The sequence below is a fragment of the Epinephelus lanceolatus genome, chromosome 8 (genome assembly GCF_041903045.1).
Source record: "Epinephelus lanceolatus isolate andai-2023 chromosome 8, ASM4190304v1, whole genome shotgun sequence".
Classification (NCBI taxonomy): Eukaryota; Metazoa; Chordata; class Actinopteri; order Perciformes; family Serranidae; genus Epinephelus; species Epinephelus lanceolatus.
The window spans coordinates 35269390-35285409 of NC_135741.1; the positions used below are offsets into that span (position 1 = coordinate 35269390).

A 16020-nucleotide genomic window follows, 5' to 3' on the forward strand; every position below is an offset into this window, starting at 1 on the left:
CGGACTGGAAGTGTTCATCAGTGTGATGGCCTGAGGGAAGAAAAAAGAATCAGGCTGGTTTGTTTTTAAACTTGGTGAGGAGATTCTGAATGCTGCGAGACATGCATCCACAAACAAGCTGAGAAAATAATCTCTGACGCTTAATCACTGAAATCACATTCTGCATTGTTTGGTCAGAATGAAAAATTTGCACACTGAGCCTTCCATGTTTGATCATGCCTGAGTCAGAGAGCCCGGCCCGAGCCAGAAAAAATGATTGTTGGGTAGATTCCCAGAAAACAAGAGGCCAATACGCCCATGCATGGCACTCTGTGAACTTATCAAATGATAGCTGAGACCCCAAGGTTAACCAGTGTTCTGTCAAGAGACTGTTCTTTATTTCACTTCATTAATAGCAGATGGCAGCTCAGCCTGTTGTGTTTCTTGTGAGCTGTTTATGAAATAGCTCACAGCTGCCTCACTTTCATGGTTTTTTACATAGGTATTGTGGGAGAGTTTTGCAAAAAAAATTCCAAAGCAATACACATAAACTAGGTGTTTGCTTTCACATTATTCAAGCTTACAGCAATATAAGCACATCTTGAAAACAGCTCTGTCACAAGCCTGAAATGCATCAAATGATGAGAAACAAAACAGTCATAAAATTTTTAATTTGTATTAGGGGAACATTATTATTCTGTAGTCAGTGAGCAGTCAAGCCTTGGACAACTACTCCAGAGTCCAGGCAGTTCTTGTGTCCAGTGGGCTGGCTTGGCGTGCAGTCGGACACACTGTGTAGATAAATTCATAAATAATTCTCTCACTGTAGCTGCCTTTTACAGCTGGCAGGCAGCGTGAGCAAGAGAATCCATCGACTTTCAAACTATACGTCATGGAAGACGAGGTTAGAGTGACCAGCGGACATTCTTTCTTCCCTCTCTTCCTCTCTCCTCCGTGACCTTAAAGAAATTTAACTTATACGGTTACTTCTTTTTCATTTCTCTCTTATCCCTCTGTCAGTCTCTTCGTTCCTTCTCTTTCTTTAGTATCAAAGCAAACTAAGTCTGTGTCAGTGGTGCTTTGATGGAGCTATTATTTTGCATTCTGCTTTATTGTGACACTGAACTGGGACACAGCTGAAATATTCAGGGTCAGTGAACAGCAGCTCTGCCTCCTGGCTTTGCCTCAGGCTCCTCGTTTCCAAAAAGTTGAATTTGGTGCACCAGATGAAAATGAAACAAAATGACTCCCCAAAAAAGCCCAAGAAGTGCAGCTATAAAAGAGAATAATTACTTATAATGAAAACTGCAAAAGCCGAGGACTTTCATTCATTCTTATTTTAATAATCATAATATTTAAATCAAGCTGAACTGTATGAGTCGACATTTGGATGGCGTCTTCCGTACCATTGGTTTTTGTGTTCAATTGTGCCGTGTCCATAAACTCGTAAGAAGTATTTACATTTTACACATATACACACATACTTGTGCACTTATGTGTGTTTAAGATGGAAGAGAAGTCTGGATATCAATCCTAAACACACTGTGACCGTGCCATACAATTTGACTTGGCTTTCACAGGAGCTGTCAGCTGTGGAAACAATGGATGTCTCCCAATATATTTTTCGAAATCACAAATGCTTCTAGTTTTCCTGTGTGGTTTGAGCTTAAAGAGAAGATTTGGAATTTTGAAGTGGGGTTGTATGAGGTTCTTATGCATAGTCAGTGTATTACCTACAGTAGATGACAGTCGGCACGCTCACAGTTTGAAGAAGCAGGCAGAAGTACAAGCACAGAAGCTACGCTTTGTTCTGCCGTGGCCACAAAATGGATTTTAGCCAACTTAAACAATCAGTTTAAGTTTAAGCTATATTTAGAATATTTGCACCACTTCAGACAGCGATTTTCAATGGGGAACTGAATCCATTATTCATCTATGCTCTCATCAAAGCCGCCAGGCTCATGTGACAAAAATAGTAATTTAATCTCCCAGAACATAGGAGTTACTGGTCTGCAGCTGCACTGATCGCTAACTTTGTGTTATTGTTTTGGGGAAAGTGTAAGTAAGTAAGTAAGTAAATAATGAAGTAAGGCAGTAAGAAAGTAAGTAAATAAGTACAGTTGAATTGTTACTCTTCACAATCCCCCTCTTTTACACACACAGCCAGCATTACATCTCAGGGCCAGTTTTTATTCCCAGTCTGCCTCTCTTGAGGGCTGGATTCCAAATCACACTGCAAATCGAAGTAAAACATTGAAATCACAGGCTGATCCAACTTGTATGAATTTTATCACTGCAACCCATTATGTGACTCAGTAGTGTGTGTATGCGCTCCCGACAACATCTGGGCATGCTCCTGATGAGTCGGCGGATGTTGTCCTGGGGGATCTCTGGCCAGACCTGGATCAGGGCATCAGTGAGCTCCTGGACAGTCTGTGGTGGCACTTGGTGTCAGATGCACCGATACATAATGTTTCATAGGTGCTCAGTTGGATTTAGGTCAGGGGAACAAGGGGATGGTCAATGGCATCAGTGCCTTTATCATCCAGGGACTGCCTACACACTGGCCACATGAGGTCAGGCATTGTCCTGCACCAGGAGGAACCCAGGGCCCACTGCACCAGTGTAAGGTCGGACAGTCGCTCTGAGGAATTCATCCTGGTACCTAACAGCAGTCAGGGTGTTGTTGGCTGTGACATGGAGGTCTGTGTGACCCTCTAAGGATATGCCTCCCCACACCATCACTGACCCACCCCCAAAGCAGTCATGCTGGATGATGATACAGGCAGCTTAACATTCACCACTGTGTCTCCAGACTCTTTCACACCTGTCACATGTGCCCATTCTGAACCTGCTCTCATCTGTGAAGAGAACGGATTGACAGTGGTGGACCTGCCAATTCTGGTGCTCTCTGGCGAATGCCAGTCAAGCAGCACGGTGCTGGGCTGTGAGCACAGGTCCCAGAGGATGTTGGGCCCTCATGCCACCCTCAGGGAGACAGTTTGGTCAGAAACATGCACAGAAACGTCCACAAGGGCTTGACTAACTGTGTAACCTGATTGGGCTGCAGGTACCGCTTCATGCTACCATTAGTGACAAGGACACTAGCAGAAGACAAAACTAGAGAAGAGTTAGTCAGGAAGGATAAGGAGAGAGCAACTGTCTGTGGCCACCACGTGTAAAACCACTCCCTTTTTGGGGGTTGTCTTGCTTTTGCCTCTTCATTGCACCTGTTGTTGCTTTCATTTGCACCTAAGTACAGTAGATGAGACTGATTCACCATTACTTGTGCTTCCTATATGGACAGATTGATATCCCTGATGTTTACCTGACATGTTATACTGTGACCATTAAGTGTTCCCTCTTTTCATCCTCATGTGTCATTTCTTCTTCTTCTCTCTGTCTCTGTCTCTGTCTCTCTCTCTCTCTCTCTCTCTCTCTCTCTCTCTCTCTCATCCTCCATGCTTCCCCTCCTCCTCTCTTTAACCTCATCTTTCGTTTCAGGAAAGTTTGACGAAGCAGCAGCCAAGCTTGGCCCTTTTGTGCCTCAATTGTCACAGAGTTACCCCTCATTTTTCTTTTCTCATTCCCAATCTGTTCCTCTGTTCCTCTTTTCCTTTTCACTCAGTCTACTCTGCAGATATCCACTCTGTTTTTTTTTGTCCAATTTCTCCCTCTTTTGTGATGGTTCAGTGAATTGTTCCTTCACCGCAGTTAGTTCAGTCTCAAGTCTTCAAATTTATTGTAAGTTTAAATGGGAGTGAAACAAAAGAAAAGGAAAAACAGACTTTAGCTACAAGCTTTGACCTCTAATACATTGTAGAAAAGAAAGGACTCAGGGTGTGATGGATTTTTTTTTTACAAATCAAATACCAACTGCTACCCTGAAAAACATTCAGGCTTTAACATATTCCTCTATTAGATCCCTAATTTTACCTGAGATTATATCCTGTTGTTGATTAAAACTAACTGCTTTCCTTTGTCTTTCACTCAGCCTCTAATAGAGGTCAAACTCAGCTTGAATCACTTGAATAAATATTTGATTGCTTTAATTGTTTCCTTAACGTGTCATTTAAAGAACCCTGTGGAGTTTTTCACCTTTTTGCGGCATTATAAAGATTTTGTAGTGTTTTGTTTGTTTCTCCTGCACAAGGACGCACAAGCACACACACTAGCACACAGACGAAACAAACACATTCCTGCTGAAGGTTTAATGCAACAGGCCTTTCACAGCAGACATTCTACCTTGTCTAATTAGGAGAACACAGATGTTACTGATGACATTAACAATGGCTCTGTATAATGCAAGCATCGTAATAAGCCCAACAGAGCGGGTCAATTTCCACTGACTTCCAAAACAACTTATATGACAAACAGTCATAGTTTTAACACATCTCATGGTCGTGAATCGTTGTTCCGCTCCAAAACTGCATGGCTGGGTTTAGGAAGACATCGTGGTTTGGTTTTAAATAAGCACTTTTGTGGCTATTGTAACCTGATGTATATCATGAGACACAAGTCAAATACGAAACGTCACATATGTCACTAGCGTAGCATGCTACACACACTGGCATACTTGGCGATGTTGTTGTTAAAAAATATTAACCTCAACTTTGGCAGGTGAAAACCAGTCTCCTGGGTGACAGTCCTGTGTTTGTTTGACCACCACCACTCTCTCCCTTTAGGTGCTTCTGTGATATTTGTACAACATTATGTGGGCTTTGTCGCTTTTTATGCTACCTCATGCCACTTTCTCCTCTATGCCTCTAAAAATTACTTCAGCCTCTAGAGGGCGCCGCCTTACAATAAAGGAAGTATGTGTCATAATAAGCTGCTTGCACAGTCAACCTATGCGGTAATTTTTTTTCAGCGACAGCCCGTTGAGTAACCCATGACACTGTTTTTTTATAGATTTACAATCTTGACCTAAAAAAATCAAAATTGAAACAGCAGAAATTTGAAAAACAAAAACTTAAACATTGCTGTTATAAAAATTATGATCACGCTGTGTATGTATACTGTGTACCAGTCAGTAAGATACTGTTACTTAAACACCACAACGTCAGCAGATTCATCAGCTCTGTATCTGTAAGGAAGGACAGGGAGGCTCGGATCGGAGACAAGTCAAGGACAGGCCATTTTGGATGGCCAGACAGGCAGGGTATTGTTCCAACAGAGGGACCGAAGATGATTGTGACGTTATCTACAAGTGTGTACTTGATAGAAACATCCGAGCTTCCCCGCCCACTTGTGCTGTATATTAGCTGATAGCAAATGCTCCTCCAGCGAGCCTTTTTCTCTGTAACCTCACTTTGTGTGTTGCACTGTGAAACGCTCCTTCTTGTACAAGAAAATAAAACTTTGTTAAACTTTGATACTTCGGCTCCGATCTCTGTTGCTTTAAAAGTCATTATGAAGAAATTCTTTTGACAATTGCATTTTTTTTTTTGTTTTCCTCTTGGCTAAGGTAGAAAAGCTGGCAAATCAATAAAAACAAGGTGCAACTAAGGTCAGTGAAAACAGGCAAAGTGAAGTAATAGTAAAGTAATAGTAATACTCATATGAAGCATGTGACTAAAACACCACTGAAGAGACAAAAAAGGCCATATAACATCAGATCTGTGTGGAGTGATGAGACTGCACATTCCTCGAATGAACATGAAGCAGACATGAATGTGATATTTCCAACACAATTCCCACATGATTTCCATTTGTTTGCGGTTCGACTGACTCTTTTGATTACAACATCTTCTTCATCTGCTGTGGTTTAATGGCACCCAAGTGGGGAATTACCACCACCGCTAACTCTTTATGTTGATGTGCCCAACCCCAAATATTCCCATAAAAGCAGAGGATGGAAGCGTGCATTAATTCTTTTCTTTCATCAGATTTTCTGGAAATGTGTTCACCATTTGCACTAAATTTGAATAGAAACTGGCTCGTGGGCCTGAACGCAAAATACCAGGAACCTGGAACTAAAGCTGTTAAATGGAATTCGGCTATCATTATTTTTTTATTATCATTATTATTCACACCTGTGCTTTTTCTGCAGTGACATGTCAAATGTCTCCTGTGAAAAATATCTATTCCACTGATTGATAGTAGGTGGCTGTAATGTGCCAAGAAATCTGGGAGCATTCCAGGAAAGACAGAGAAGAAGAAAAACCTCCAGTTAGCACATAGGGATGAGGACAGTGCAGGATTTCTAAGAGTAAAGTGGCTTTTTTAAAGGTTTTATGAAGAAGGAAATGCATTTGACATTTTCGGCTTGAAGGACACACAGTATTTGATGAGAAACAATTGCAAACTTAACTTTGTTTAAAAATATACAGTACAGGCCAAAAGTTTGGACACACCTTCTCATTCAATGCGTTTTCTTTATTTTCATGACTATTTACATTGTAGATTCTCACTGAAGGCATCAAAACTATGAATGAACACATGTGGAGTTATGTACTTAACAAAAAAAAGGTGAAATAACTGAAAACATGTTTTATATTCTAGTTTCTTCAAAATAGCCACCCTTTGCTCTGATTACTGCTTTGCACACTCTTGGCATTCTCTCCATGAGCTTCAAGAGGTAGTCACCTGAAATGGTTTCCACTTCACAGGTGTGCCTTATCAGGGTTAATTAGTGGAATTTCTTGCTTTATCAATGGGGTTGGGACCATCAGTTGTGTTGTGCAGAAGTCAGGTTAATACACAGCCGACAGCCCTATTGGACAACTGTTAAAATTCATATTATGGCAAGAACCAATCAGCTAACTAAAGAAAAACGAGTGGCCATCATTACTTTAAGAAATGAAGGTCAGTCAGTCCGGAAAATTGCAAAAACTTTAAATGTGTCCCCAAGTGGAGTCGCAAAAACCATCAAGCGCTACAACGAAACTGGCACACATGAGGACCGACCCAGGAAAGGAAGACCAAGAGTCACCTCTGCTTCTGAGGATAAGTTCATCCGAGTCACCAGCCTCAGAAATCGCAAGTTAACAGCAGCTCAGATCAGAGACCAGATGAATGCCACACAGAGTTCTAGCAGCAGACCCATCTCTAGAACAACTGTTAAGAGGAGACTGCGCCAATCAGGCCTTCATGGTCAAATAGCTGCTAGGAAACCACTGCTAAGGAGAGGCAACAAGCAGAAGAGATTTGTTTGGGCCAAGAAACACAAGGAATGGACATTAGACCAGTGGAAATCTGTGCTTTGGTCTGATGAGTCCAAATTTGAGATCTTTGGTTCCAACCGCCGTGTCTTTGTGAGACGCAGAAAAGGTGAACGGATGGATTCCACATGCCTGGTTCCCACTGTGAAGCATGGAGGAGGAGGTGTGATGGTGTGGGGGTGTTTTGCTGGTGACACTGTTGGGGATTTATTCAAAATTGAAGGCACACTGAACCAGCATGGCTACCACAGCATCCTGCAGCGACATGCCATCCCATCCGGTTTGCGTTTAGTTGGACGATCATTTATTTTTCAACAGGACAATGACCCCAAACACACCTCCAGGCTGTGTAAGGGCTATTTGACCAAGAAGGAGAGTGATGGAGTGCTGCGGCAGATGACCTGGCCTCCACAGTCACCAGACCTGAACCCAATCGAGATGGTTTGGGGTGAGCTGGACCGCAGAGTGAAGGCAAAGGGGCCAACAAGTGCTAAACACCTCTGGGAACTCCTTCAAGACTGTTGGAAAACCATTTCAGGTGACTACCTCTTGAAGCTCATGGAGAGAATGCCAAGAGTGTGCAAAGCAGTAATCAGAGCAAAGGGTGGCTATTTTGAAGAAACTAGAATATAAAACATGTTTTCAGTTATTTCACCTTTTTTTGTTAAGTACATAACTTCACATGTGTTCATTCATAGTTTTGATGCCTTCAGTGAGAATCTATAATGTAAATAGTCATGAAAATAAAGAAAACGCATTGAATGAGAAGGTGTGTCCAAACTTTTGGCCTGTACTGTATATATAATTTTAAGCAAGATGATGCAACTTTTGATCAAAACAAGAAAAAAAAAAACGATCTTCATTTTCTTTCAAAAGTGTGTGTGTGTGTGTGTGTGTGTGTGTGTGTGTGTGTGTGTGTGTGTGTGTGTGCACATGTGCGCGCGTTCAATTCATTGTACTCAGAAATTTTAAAGCTACAGTCCACGACAAACACAAGTTGCTTGCTGTCGTCAGTGTTGTTCCTTTACCATCTATGCCAGACAGAAAATATTGATTGGACCAGCCAGTCCGGCTGGGCCTGGGGCAGGCACATATTGCGTGGCTATGAGGACACAGCTGAGCGTCCTAATTGAGCCTTCATTGAGAATTGTGTGTTATCGATCTACCACCACAATTTGGAGAAGCAGACAACTGAACCTGCATTGTTAGATTGGTTCCAGAAGTTACCTCATTACACAAACTAACCAACTGATTAAGGGGAAGACCAGTGACTCATTGGGCCCTATTTAGATGGTCTAAACCGCGAAGCGCCAGGCGTGCAATGCATGGGCGTGTCCCAGTCACTTGCTAGTTAGACAGCGCGTTTTTAGACTGTGCGCCATGGCGGAGAGTCTAAAAGGGTTGGACTTACTCTGTGAATTAGTCATGGGTGTGTTTTGGGCGTATCATTCAATAAGCCAATCAGAGTGTCACCTCTCATTCCCTTTAAAAGAGGCGCGATTGGAGCACATGGCGGAGAGCTAGTTAGATGGCAGACCTACCAACCTGAAAGAGTTAGAGCTTAGATTCTCTGTCAGATATGACTTTTTTTTTTTTTTTTAAAGCTATGATTTGATAATGTTATAGGCTATGTATTGTAGCAACCCTGCAGTAAATGTTCTGTTATAATGTCAATGTTCTGTGAGTTAATGACATGTTTGGGATTGAATGAGTATAGGTAGGGGGGCGGGGGGTGAGTGTGACGGGGATGAGGGCTGTGTGATTGTGCGTGCTGGTATGTGTATGAGCGAGCTGGAGGAGAGAGCAGGAGTGCACAGTTGGAGTTACAGCTAAGTTGTTGTTTGTTGGTTGTTTTCGCGTGGTTATGGCCAACAGTAACCTGTACTGTTCAGTAATAAACGGTGGTTTGCCGAATAACTGTGTCATCCTTTCCACACGTCCTGTCGGGCGCTACAGTATTATAAAAAGTAAAATTAAACCACACTTTGTATGACACATAAAGTTACAACAAAGTTAGTTACAATGTTGCAACATTGTACGCACACAGCCCTTCACCACCTGGATCCTAAAATAAACACCTGTTTTATTACATAATCATGCTTCCATGTTGCGCCATTCATTAAGATCCTATATTTCTGTCATTCAAATAACAAGAATTGTGGTTTAATACTCTTAATTATAACAGCCAACTTATTGAAAAATGTCAGGTTTAAATCGGGCTCGGGCCGTTAATTACAGTTAATTGGACGGGCCGGGCCGGTCCTGGACATAACATGCACGGGCTCAGGCCGGGTCGGGCTGGATTTTTTTGGCCCGATCTAAGCTCTAGAAAGAGTGAGCGTTTTACAGCTGAGGAGACGGATCTCCTCGTTTAAATACCTACGTGTTGCCATGATTGGTCAAATAATTTCACAATTTCATTTGTCATTATTACAAATTATGATGATCATTATTACTGCGATTAGATCATTCTGATTAATGACTGACCATTCAGACATGTTTCTGATAAATATTTTAATGTGCACAATAATAACCTTTCACATTGTAATCATATTTCTATTTGTTATCTTTTGCATAAGTGTGGCTGCTCCGTGTGTGTCTGAGCAGAGTGCACGCGCGTTGTGCACCCGCCTAGAGACGCATATTACTAACTTGTTTAACAGCGAAATACTGCGGCGTTGACTTTAGACCAGGTTTTCGTTCGTCACTGGTGCATTTGCTTTTAACGTCATCTAAGTAGCAACGCGCCATGACTGCGCCTGACCACTCCTCATTTTTAGACCAACACACCCAGAGAAGTGCAAGTTCATTTGCTAGTTAGACGATGAGGGCACAGGGCGTGAAAATGACAACTGCGCCTGCATCTAAATAGCAATGACACTTACAACATGGATTGTGCGCCCTTCGCCATCCGCTTTAGACCATCTAAATAGGACCCATTGTGTTCTTTGAGGTAAAATTACTGTTTCTGTTAGTGAAGTCTGGTGGCATTGAGGAGAGCATAACGTAATGGCATCAGTTTCCAGTTTTAAAGGGCCATCTGACAGCAAGATGAAGCAGTCAAAATTTAACATACACTTAAAATAATGTTGAAGTTTTTAGGCGGTCCTGTTTTTGTGCGGCCAAAGTAAATTTTGCTGCTGCCCCCGTTCACAGTCACCAGCCTCCTTTGACAGAAATAGTAATTTCACCTCGTAGCTCTCATGCCATTCAAGTGCTTTATTTAGGATTTTTCTGTTAAATCTAATTTTGCAAAGTAGTAAAATGCCATTTCTGTCAGAGTATAATAAAGAACATTTTGCCCCACCACCATTCTCTTCCTCCTTTCACATGTAGTAGCACCCACATACCGCTGTCTCTGAAATACAAAAGTGACTGAAGTGAGATTTCTCTATCTACCTGTTTACATGATTTCTTTTGATCTTTCCCTCGCTGCACCCAATGTGCGATGACATCATCAACATGCAAATGAGCGTATGACATCACCTGGTGACTTAAAGCAACTTTTGGAGCTAGTGCTAGCTACTTTCATTGGAAAAGAGTTACCAACACTGTGTATGCATGGTTAGCTTGTTGTTAGCTGTGTGGCCAGTTCTCAAGCTCAGTTAAAAAAGTACTAGGAGCACCTTTTTGATATGATGCGCTGGTCAAAGTGCTCCCCAGTGCCCTGCCCCCTGCTTTTCTGCCAAAGAAAAACACTATGGAAACACTAACATTACTGAATCCATCTACTGACTTTATGACTCTTGCTGCCATGGTATACTTTATGTACTGCCATACTTTATGTACTAAATATCCTATTTCAGTCAGCACACTCCCTGTCTCAGCTTTTGGTTTGATATTGTGGACTGGAGGAATAAATCGTTAAGGGTGGTGCCCCTCCATTGTTACCACCTCTGAGGGCCCCTAAGCAAGGCACTTCAGCTCCAACTGCTCCAGTAGAGCTCCTCAGTGGCCAAATTAGATTGTTGTAATGGGTAGCTGCCAGCATTTGTACTCAGAGCAATTACCCTGGTAAAAAGTGACTTATTAAATAACTATTGCTTTACAAGCTGATATTATGGCAGATGAGATATTTAATTCTTATTTTATGGCAGCAGTTTAAGGAGCATACATTAAAATCACTTTGAATACACTGTGTTAGTGTATATAACAGACCCTATATGTGCTTTGGAGGGTGTGTCCAAAATGTGCTAACAGCAGGTACCTGAACTGAATTGGTGTGCCTTTTTCTTACAGTTAAATGTGAATGTTAAGTAAAAAAAAAATGAATGCTTAGAATTAAATTGACACTTAGTCAAAAAGGCCCCAATTTTCATAAAAGTAAGTGCAGAACTACAAATGTCAGCTCTTTATTTCATAAATATGACAATCTGCATGTCTGGCTGTCACCTATCACAATAACTGCGTCAGCCTGAAGCCATGAATGACATCTGCTTTGCAACTGTATTATTTATGTCGTGCCACAATTACCCTCTTTCTCAATCTTTCTCAATCTTTCCCTCTGTCTCTCTCTCTCTCAGTGGGATTCCAGGGAAGAAGTGTGGAGTCATTATCTTTACTGCAGAGGAGCTCAGTAACTGCAGGGTCAGTACACACACACACACACACACACACACACACATGCACACAACCTAAGTGTTGCTGGCATATTTTCTTATCGCCTGCATTCTGTCTTTGCCCCGATACTGTTGTTGTAATACCTTGCAATCCTTTCCACCCCAACACATAAACACCTCCACACACAGCCATGCACAAATACACAGAAAATATTTAATGAGGGGCCAATCTTTCAAAAATCATAATGATGAAATGTAACAAATTAAACCAGTAAATAACCCTCCCCTAAACACACACATGCACACACCCCCAAGTTAATTGTATTCAGTGTTCAGCGCTGATAAATGCTCGATGCTGTGTTACCCAGACTCTCTAAATATGTGTAAAATTAACTGTCAAGATGGTTTCCTGCTATAAAATAAGTGATTTTTCTCCTCCAATTTTGCCATTCCCCAGCCACGATAATATATTACTACCAACCAGGCAGTCAGATACTAACACAGTTTCTGTGTGTGTGTGTGTGTGTGTGTGTGTGTGTGTGTGTGTGTGTGTGTGTGGTGTGTGTGCTTGCTCCAGAGACCATTATGTGAACAGGCTTCTCCTAGTTGTGTTTACCATCGTTACTCTGGGAGGTTTTACTCTTGACAAAATCCAAATGCTCTTCGGAACTTATGATAAGTGTGTGTGTGTGTGTGTGTGTGTGTGTGTGTGTATGGACTGATAACCCCTATCTGCCAATGACAGACTTAGGTTTGACATGTTGCCATCCTACTGGAGGCAATGACTAAAGGACCTCATTAAGAGCAATCTACTGCGTCCATCCATCCATCCATCCATCCATCCGTCCGTCCGTCTGTCCATTCGTCCGTCCATCCGTCTATCCGTCCATCCATCTCTGCCAACCGCAGATACATTTAATTTGTACATTTCATACTTACCATATCAACGTTTCTACAGTGACATAGTTTATAAGCTGACTTTGTCACCTGGAAGTGGAGGGGATGGTGGATGGCATGACAACCAGGCTAGACTCCTGCCAAGCTGCAGACCCCTGCAGGCTACTGTTTGAAACCACCAAACAACAGAACTCATTTTCTTGGCTTTAAAGCCATTACACCTCTTTAGCAGCTTTATAGCCACCAGGCATTGGTGTTTTTTTAGATTGCTGAGACATTGCTGACATTCCAGCAGGGATTGTGCCCTCTAACAGTATTTAATAATGTACAAATGTAATCTATCTGTGGTTTGCAGAGATGTGCAATGCCAACATCCAGCCATTCATCCATTCATCCATTCATCTATCCATCCACATCCCAGTCACCAGACAAACATTTTGGCATTCTACATTTCTGCAAACCACAGATACGTTTCATTTGTACATTTCATACTTATCATATCAATGCATCTACACTCACCGGCCACTTTATTAGGTACACCTGTTCAACTGCTTATTAATGCAAACACCTAATCAACCAATAATGTAGCAACAACTCAATGCATTTAGGCATGTAGACATGGTAAAGGCGACCTGCTGAAGCTCAAACTGAGCGTCAGAATGGGAAAGAAAGGTGATTTAAGTGACTTTGAATGTGGCATGGATGTTTAAATGAGTATTTCAGAAACTGCTGATCTACTGGGATTTTCACACTCAACCATCTCTAGGGTTTACAGAGGATGGTCTGAAGAAGAAAAAACACCCAGTGAGCAGCAGTTCTCTGGGTGAAAATGCCTTGTTGAAGCCAGAGGTCAGAGGAGAATGGCCAGAGTGGTTCAAGATGATAGAAAGGCAACAGGAACTCAAATAACCACTAGTTATAACCAAGGTCTGCAGAAGACCATCTCTGAACCAACAACATGTTTGCCTGGTTTGATGAGTCTTGATTTCTGCTGCGACATTCAGATGGTAGGGTCAGAATATTAATAGTAAACAACATGAAAGCATGGATCCATCCTGCCTTGTATCAACGGTTCAGGCTGGTGGTGGTGATATAATTGGCCACTTTGGACCCCTTAGCACCAACTGAGCGTCATTTAAACACCACAGTCTACCTGAGTATTGTTGCTGACCGTGTCCATCCCTTTATGATCACAGTGTACCCATCTTCTGATGGCTACTTCCAGCAGGATAACGCACCATGTCACAAAGCTCAAATCATCTCAAACTGGTTTCTTGAACATGACAATGAGGTCACTGTACTCCAATGGCCTCCACAGTCACTAGATCTCAATCCAGTAGAGCACCTTTGGGATGTGGTGGAACGGGAGATTTGCATCACAGATGTGCAGCCGACAAATCTGCAGCAACCGTGTGATTCTATCATGTCAATATGGACCAAAACATCTTAGGAATATTTCCTTGTTGACTCTATGCCACGGAGAATTAAGGCAGTTCTGAAGGCAGGAGGAAGTCCAACCCAGTACTGGCAAGGTGTACCTAATAAAGTGGCCAGTGAGTGTAAAGTAACGTAGTATATGAGCTGACTTTGATATCAGGTGTCTTTTACCACGACAATGCTGGGTATCCATCCATCCACCCTCTCATGGCCATCTCACCACAGAAGCCAGAATAACATCGTTTCTCATCAACTGCAGTAACTATCCATTTATATGTATGAAGCCATTCCCTCTCTGACTATATTTCAAACAGCACATAATAAAATCACAATCTCCCACTAGTAAACTCTGCAATTTAAAAGAAACGCTGGATTGCAATCACTGTAATCTATGTATGCATTGCTTATCAAGTCGTTCCGACCGTTGGTGTTTGGGATCCTGATCCACATTTGCGTTGCCAATATGCACGAGCTTTTACACTGCCAATTACTTTGCATTCAGAGGGATACTCAGCTCCACGATTGTTGTGGCCGTGTCCTGTGAAAACCTAGTGCCTCCATCGCCAAGAAATGAGTTCCCCGAGAAAACAAATTGCTGACTTAGAAATGAAATTGCATCAGAATGACTGTATTGATGTTCAACTAAAGCTGCTCATCTTCTCTCACAGGATATTGCTACCATGCAGTTGTGTGCCAACAAGCTGGACAAAAAAGACTTCTTTGGCAAATCCGACCCCTTCTTGGTTTTCTACCGGAGTAATGAGGACGGGACGTGAGTTTGAGCATTTTACCACCCACTTTAACTCCCAGGAGATGGTAGTAATATGTAAAACATTTCATGGATGGCTTGTAGGATGTAAACAAATACAAATAAATGATTCAGATATAAACAGATAATGTGCTCTGAACAGACATGAACAGAGTCAATGCTCCACAGTTGTTACATCAGACATTGAAGCCTGAATTAAGGGCAGTCTTAAAAGCAAATGCAAAATGGGAGAGCCTTTGACATTTTTGGGAAAAAAATCTGTTTTTTCAGACACTTCACACCACCATCCGAGCCTCCTGCCATTGCTTATACACTCTCCAGTTTTAGGATTTGATTTGCGATGTGGCCAGATGTGATTCTGATAATGGTTTCTTATTGTTAAAGTCTCTCATTTACCATCACTTACTTTTTTATTTTTTAAAGGAGAGGTTCAAATACAAATCATGCATTTAAATCTAAAGCGTGTTAGACCCCAAAAGGAAATTCCAAGCTGCAACCTCAAAATGTACCATCTAACAATGTCATTTGTCCCTGAAAACTTTATGTCCAAATGTAACAAAGAACAGTGCATCATGACCACCAAGGAGGTCATGTTTTCCATTAGGGTTGTTTGTTTGCTGGTTTGTTTTTCAGTTAGGTTTGTTTGTTCATTTGTCAGCAGGATTATGGAACAACAATTGGCTTGGTCGAAGGATGTAGTGTGGGCCTAGGGAGAACCCATTAAATTCTGGAGTGGATCAGAATCACAAGACAGATATACATGTTTTTGTTTGTTTTTTTCACTTTTGTCAACATAGCACAATAGGGCATTTGGCCTTGGTGGAGGTCTGCGCTCTCCAAGTGCCCTTCTAGTTTATTTTAAGATTTGAATCGCATGAGGATGGCTGTTGCTACAAGCCTTTTTCAGCACTCGTTCCGAAGTGGGTAAAATGCAGCATGAAGGTACTGTATAAAATAATAGATTTAGCCACTGTGACGTCTCCCATTGGTTTATGGACTCCTGTTTGGCCGCTGCTCTCTTGGATTTTTGAAGCCAGAAGTGACCATATTTAGACAAGAGGGTGGAGCTAGTGCTCATGCTAGCTGTTAGCTTGGTTAGCACGGTGCAGCTACATTAACTGTGATAATGTCAATCTTAATTTTTTGCTAGCAAAAACAGGCTTGAATCCTTAAAATCAAATGTACTTTCAGGGAAAAACTAAACATATGACTCCTT

The 16020-nt window shown here is 41.9% G+C and overlaps 1 protein-coding gene across 1 annotated transcript in view; it reads left to right on the top strand.

The window, feature by feature from the left end:
* The window catches only part of LOC117257868 (copine-9-like), a 125176-nt gene that overhangs the window by 70350 nt on the left and 38806 nt on the right, over positions 1 to 16020 (top strand). Inside the window, exons 7-8 of the mRNA XM_033628235.2 lie at positions 11666 to 11729; positions 14704 to 14807. Coding sequence (XP_033484126.2) covers positions 11666 to 11729; positions 14704 to 14807 — 168 coding nt within the window. The remainder of the gene's footprint in view (positions 1 to 11665; positions 11730 to 14703; positions 14808 to 16020) is intronic.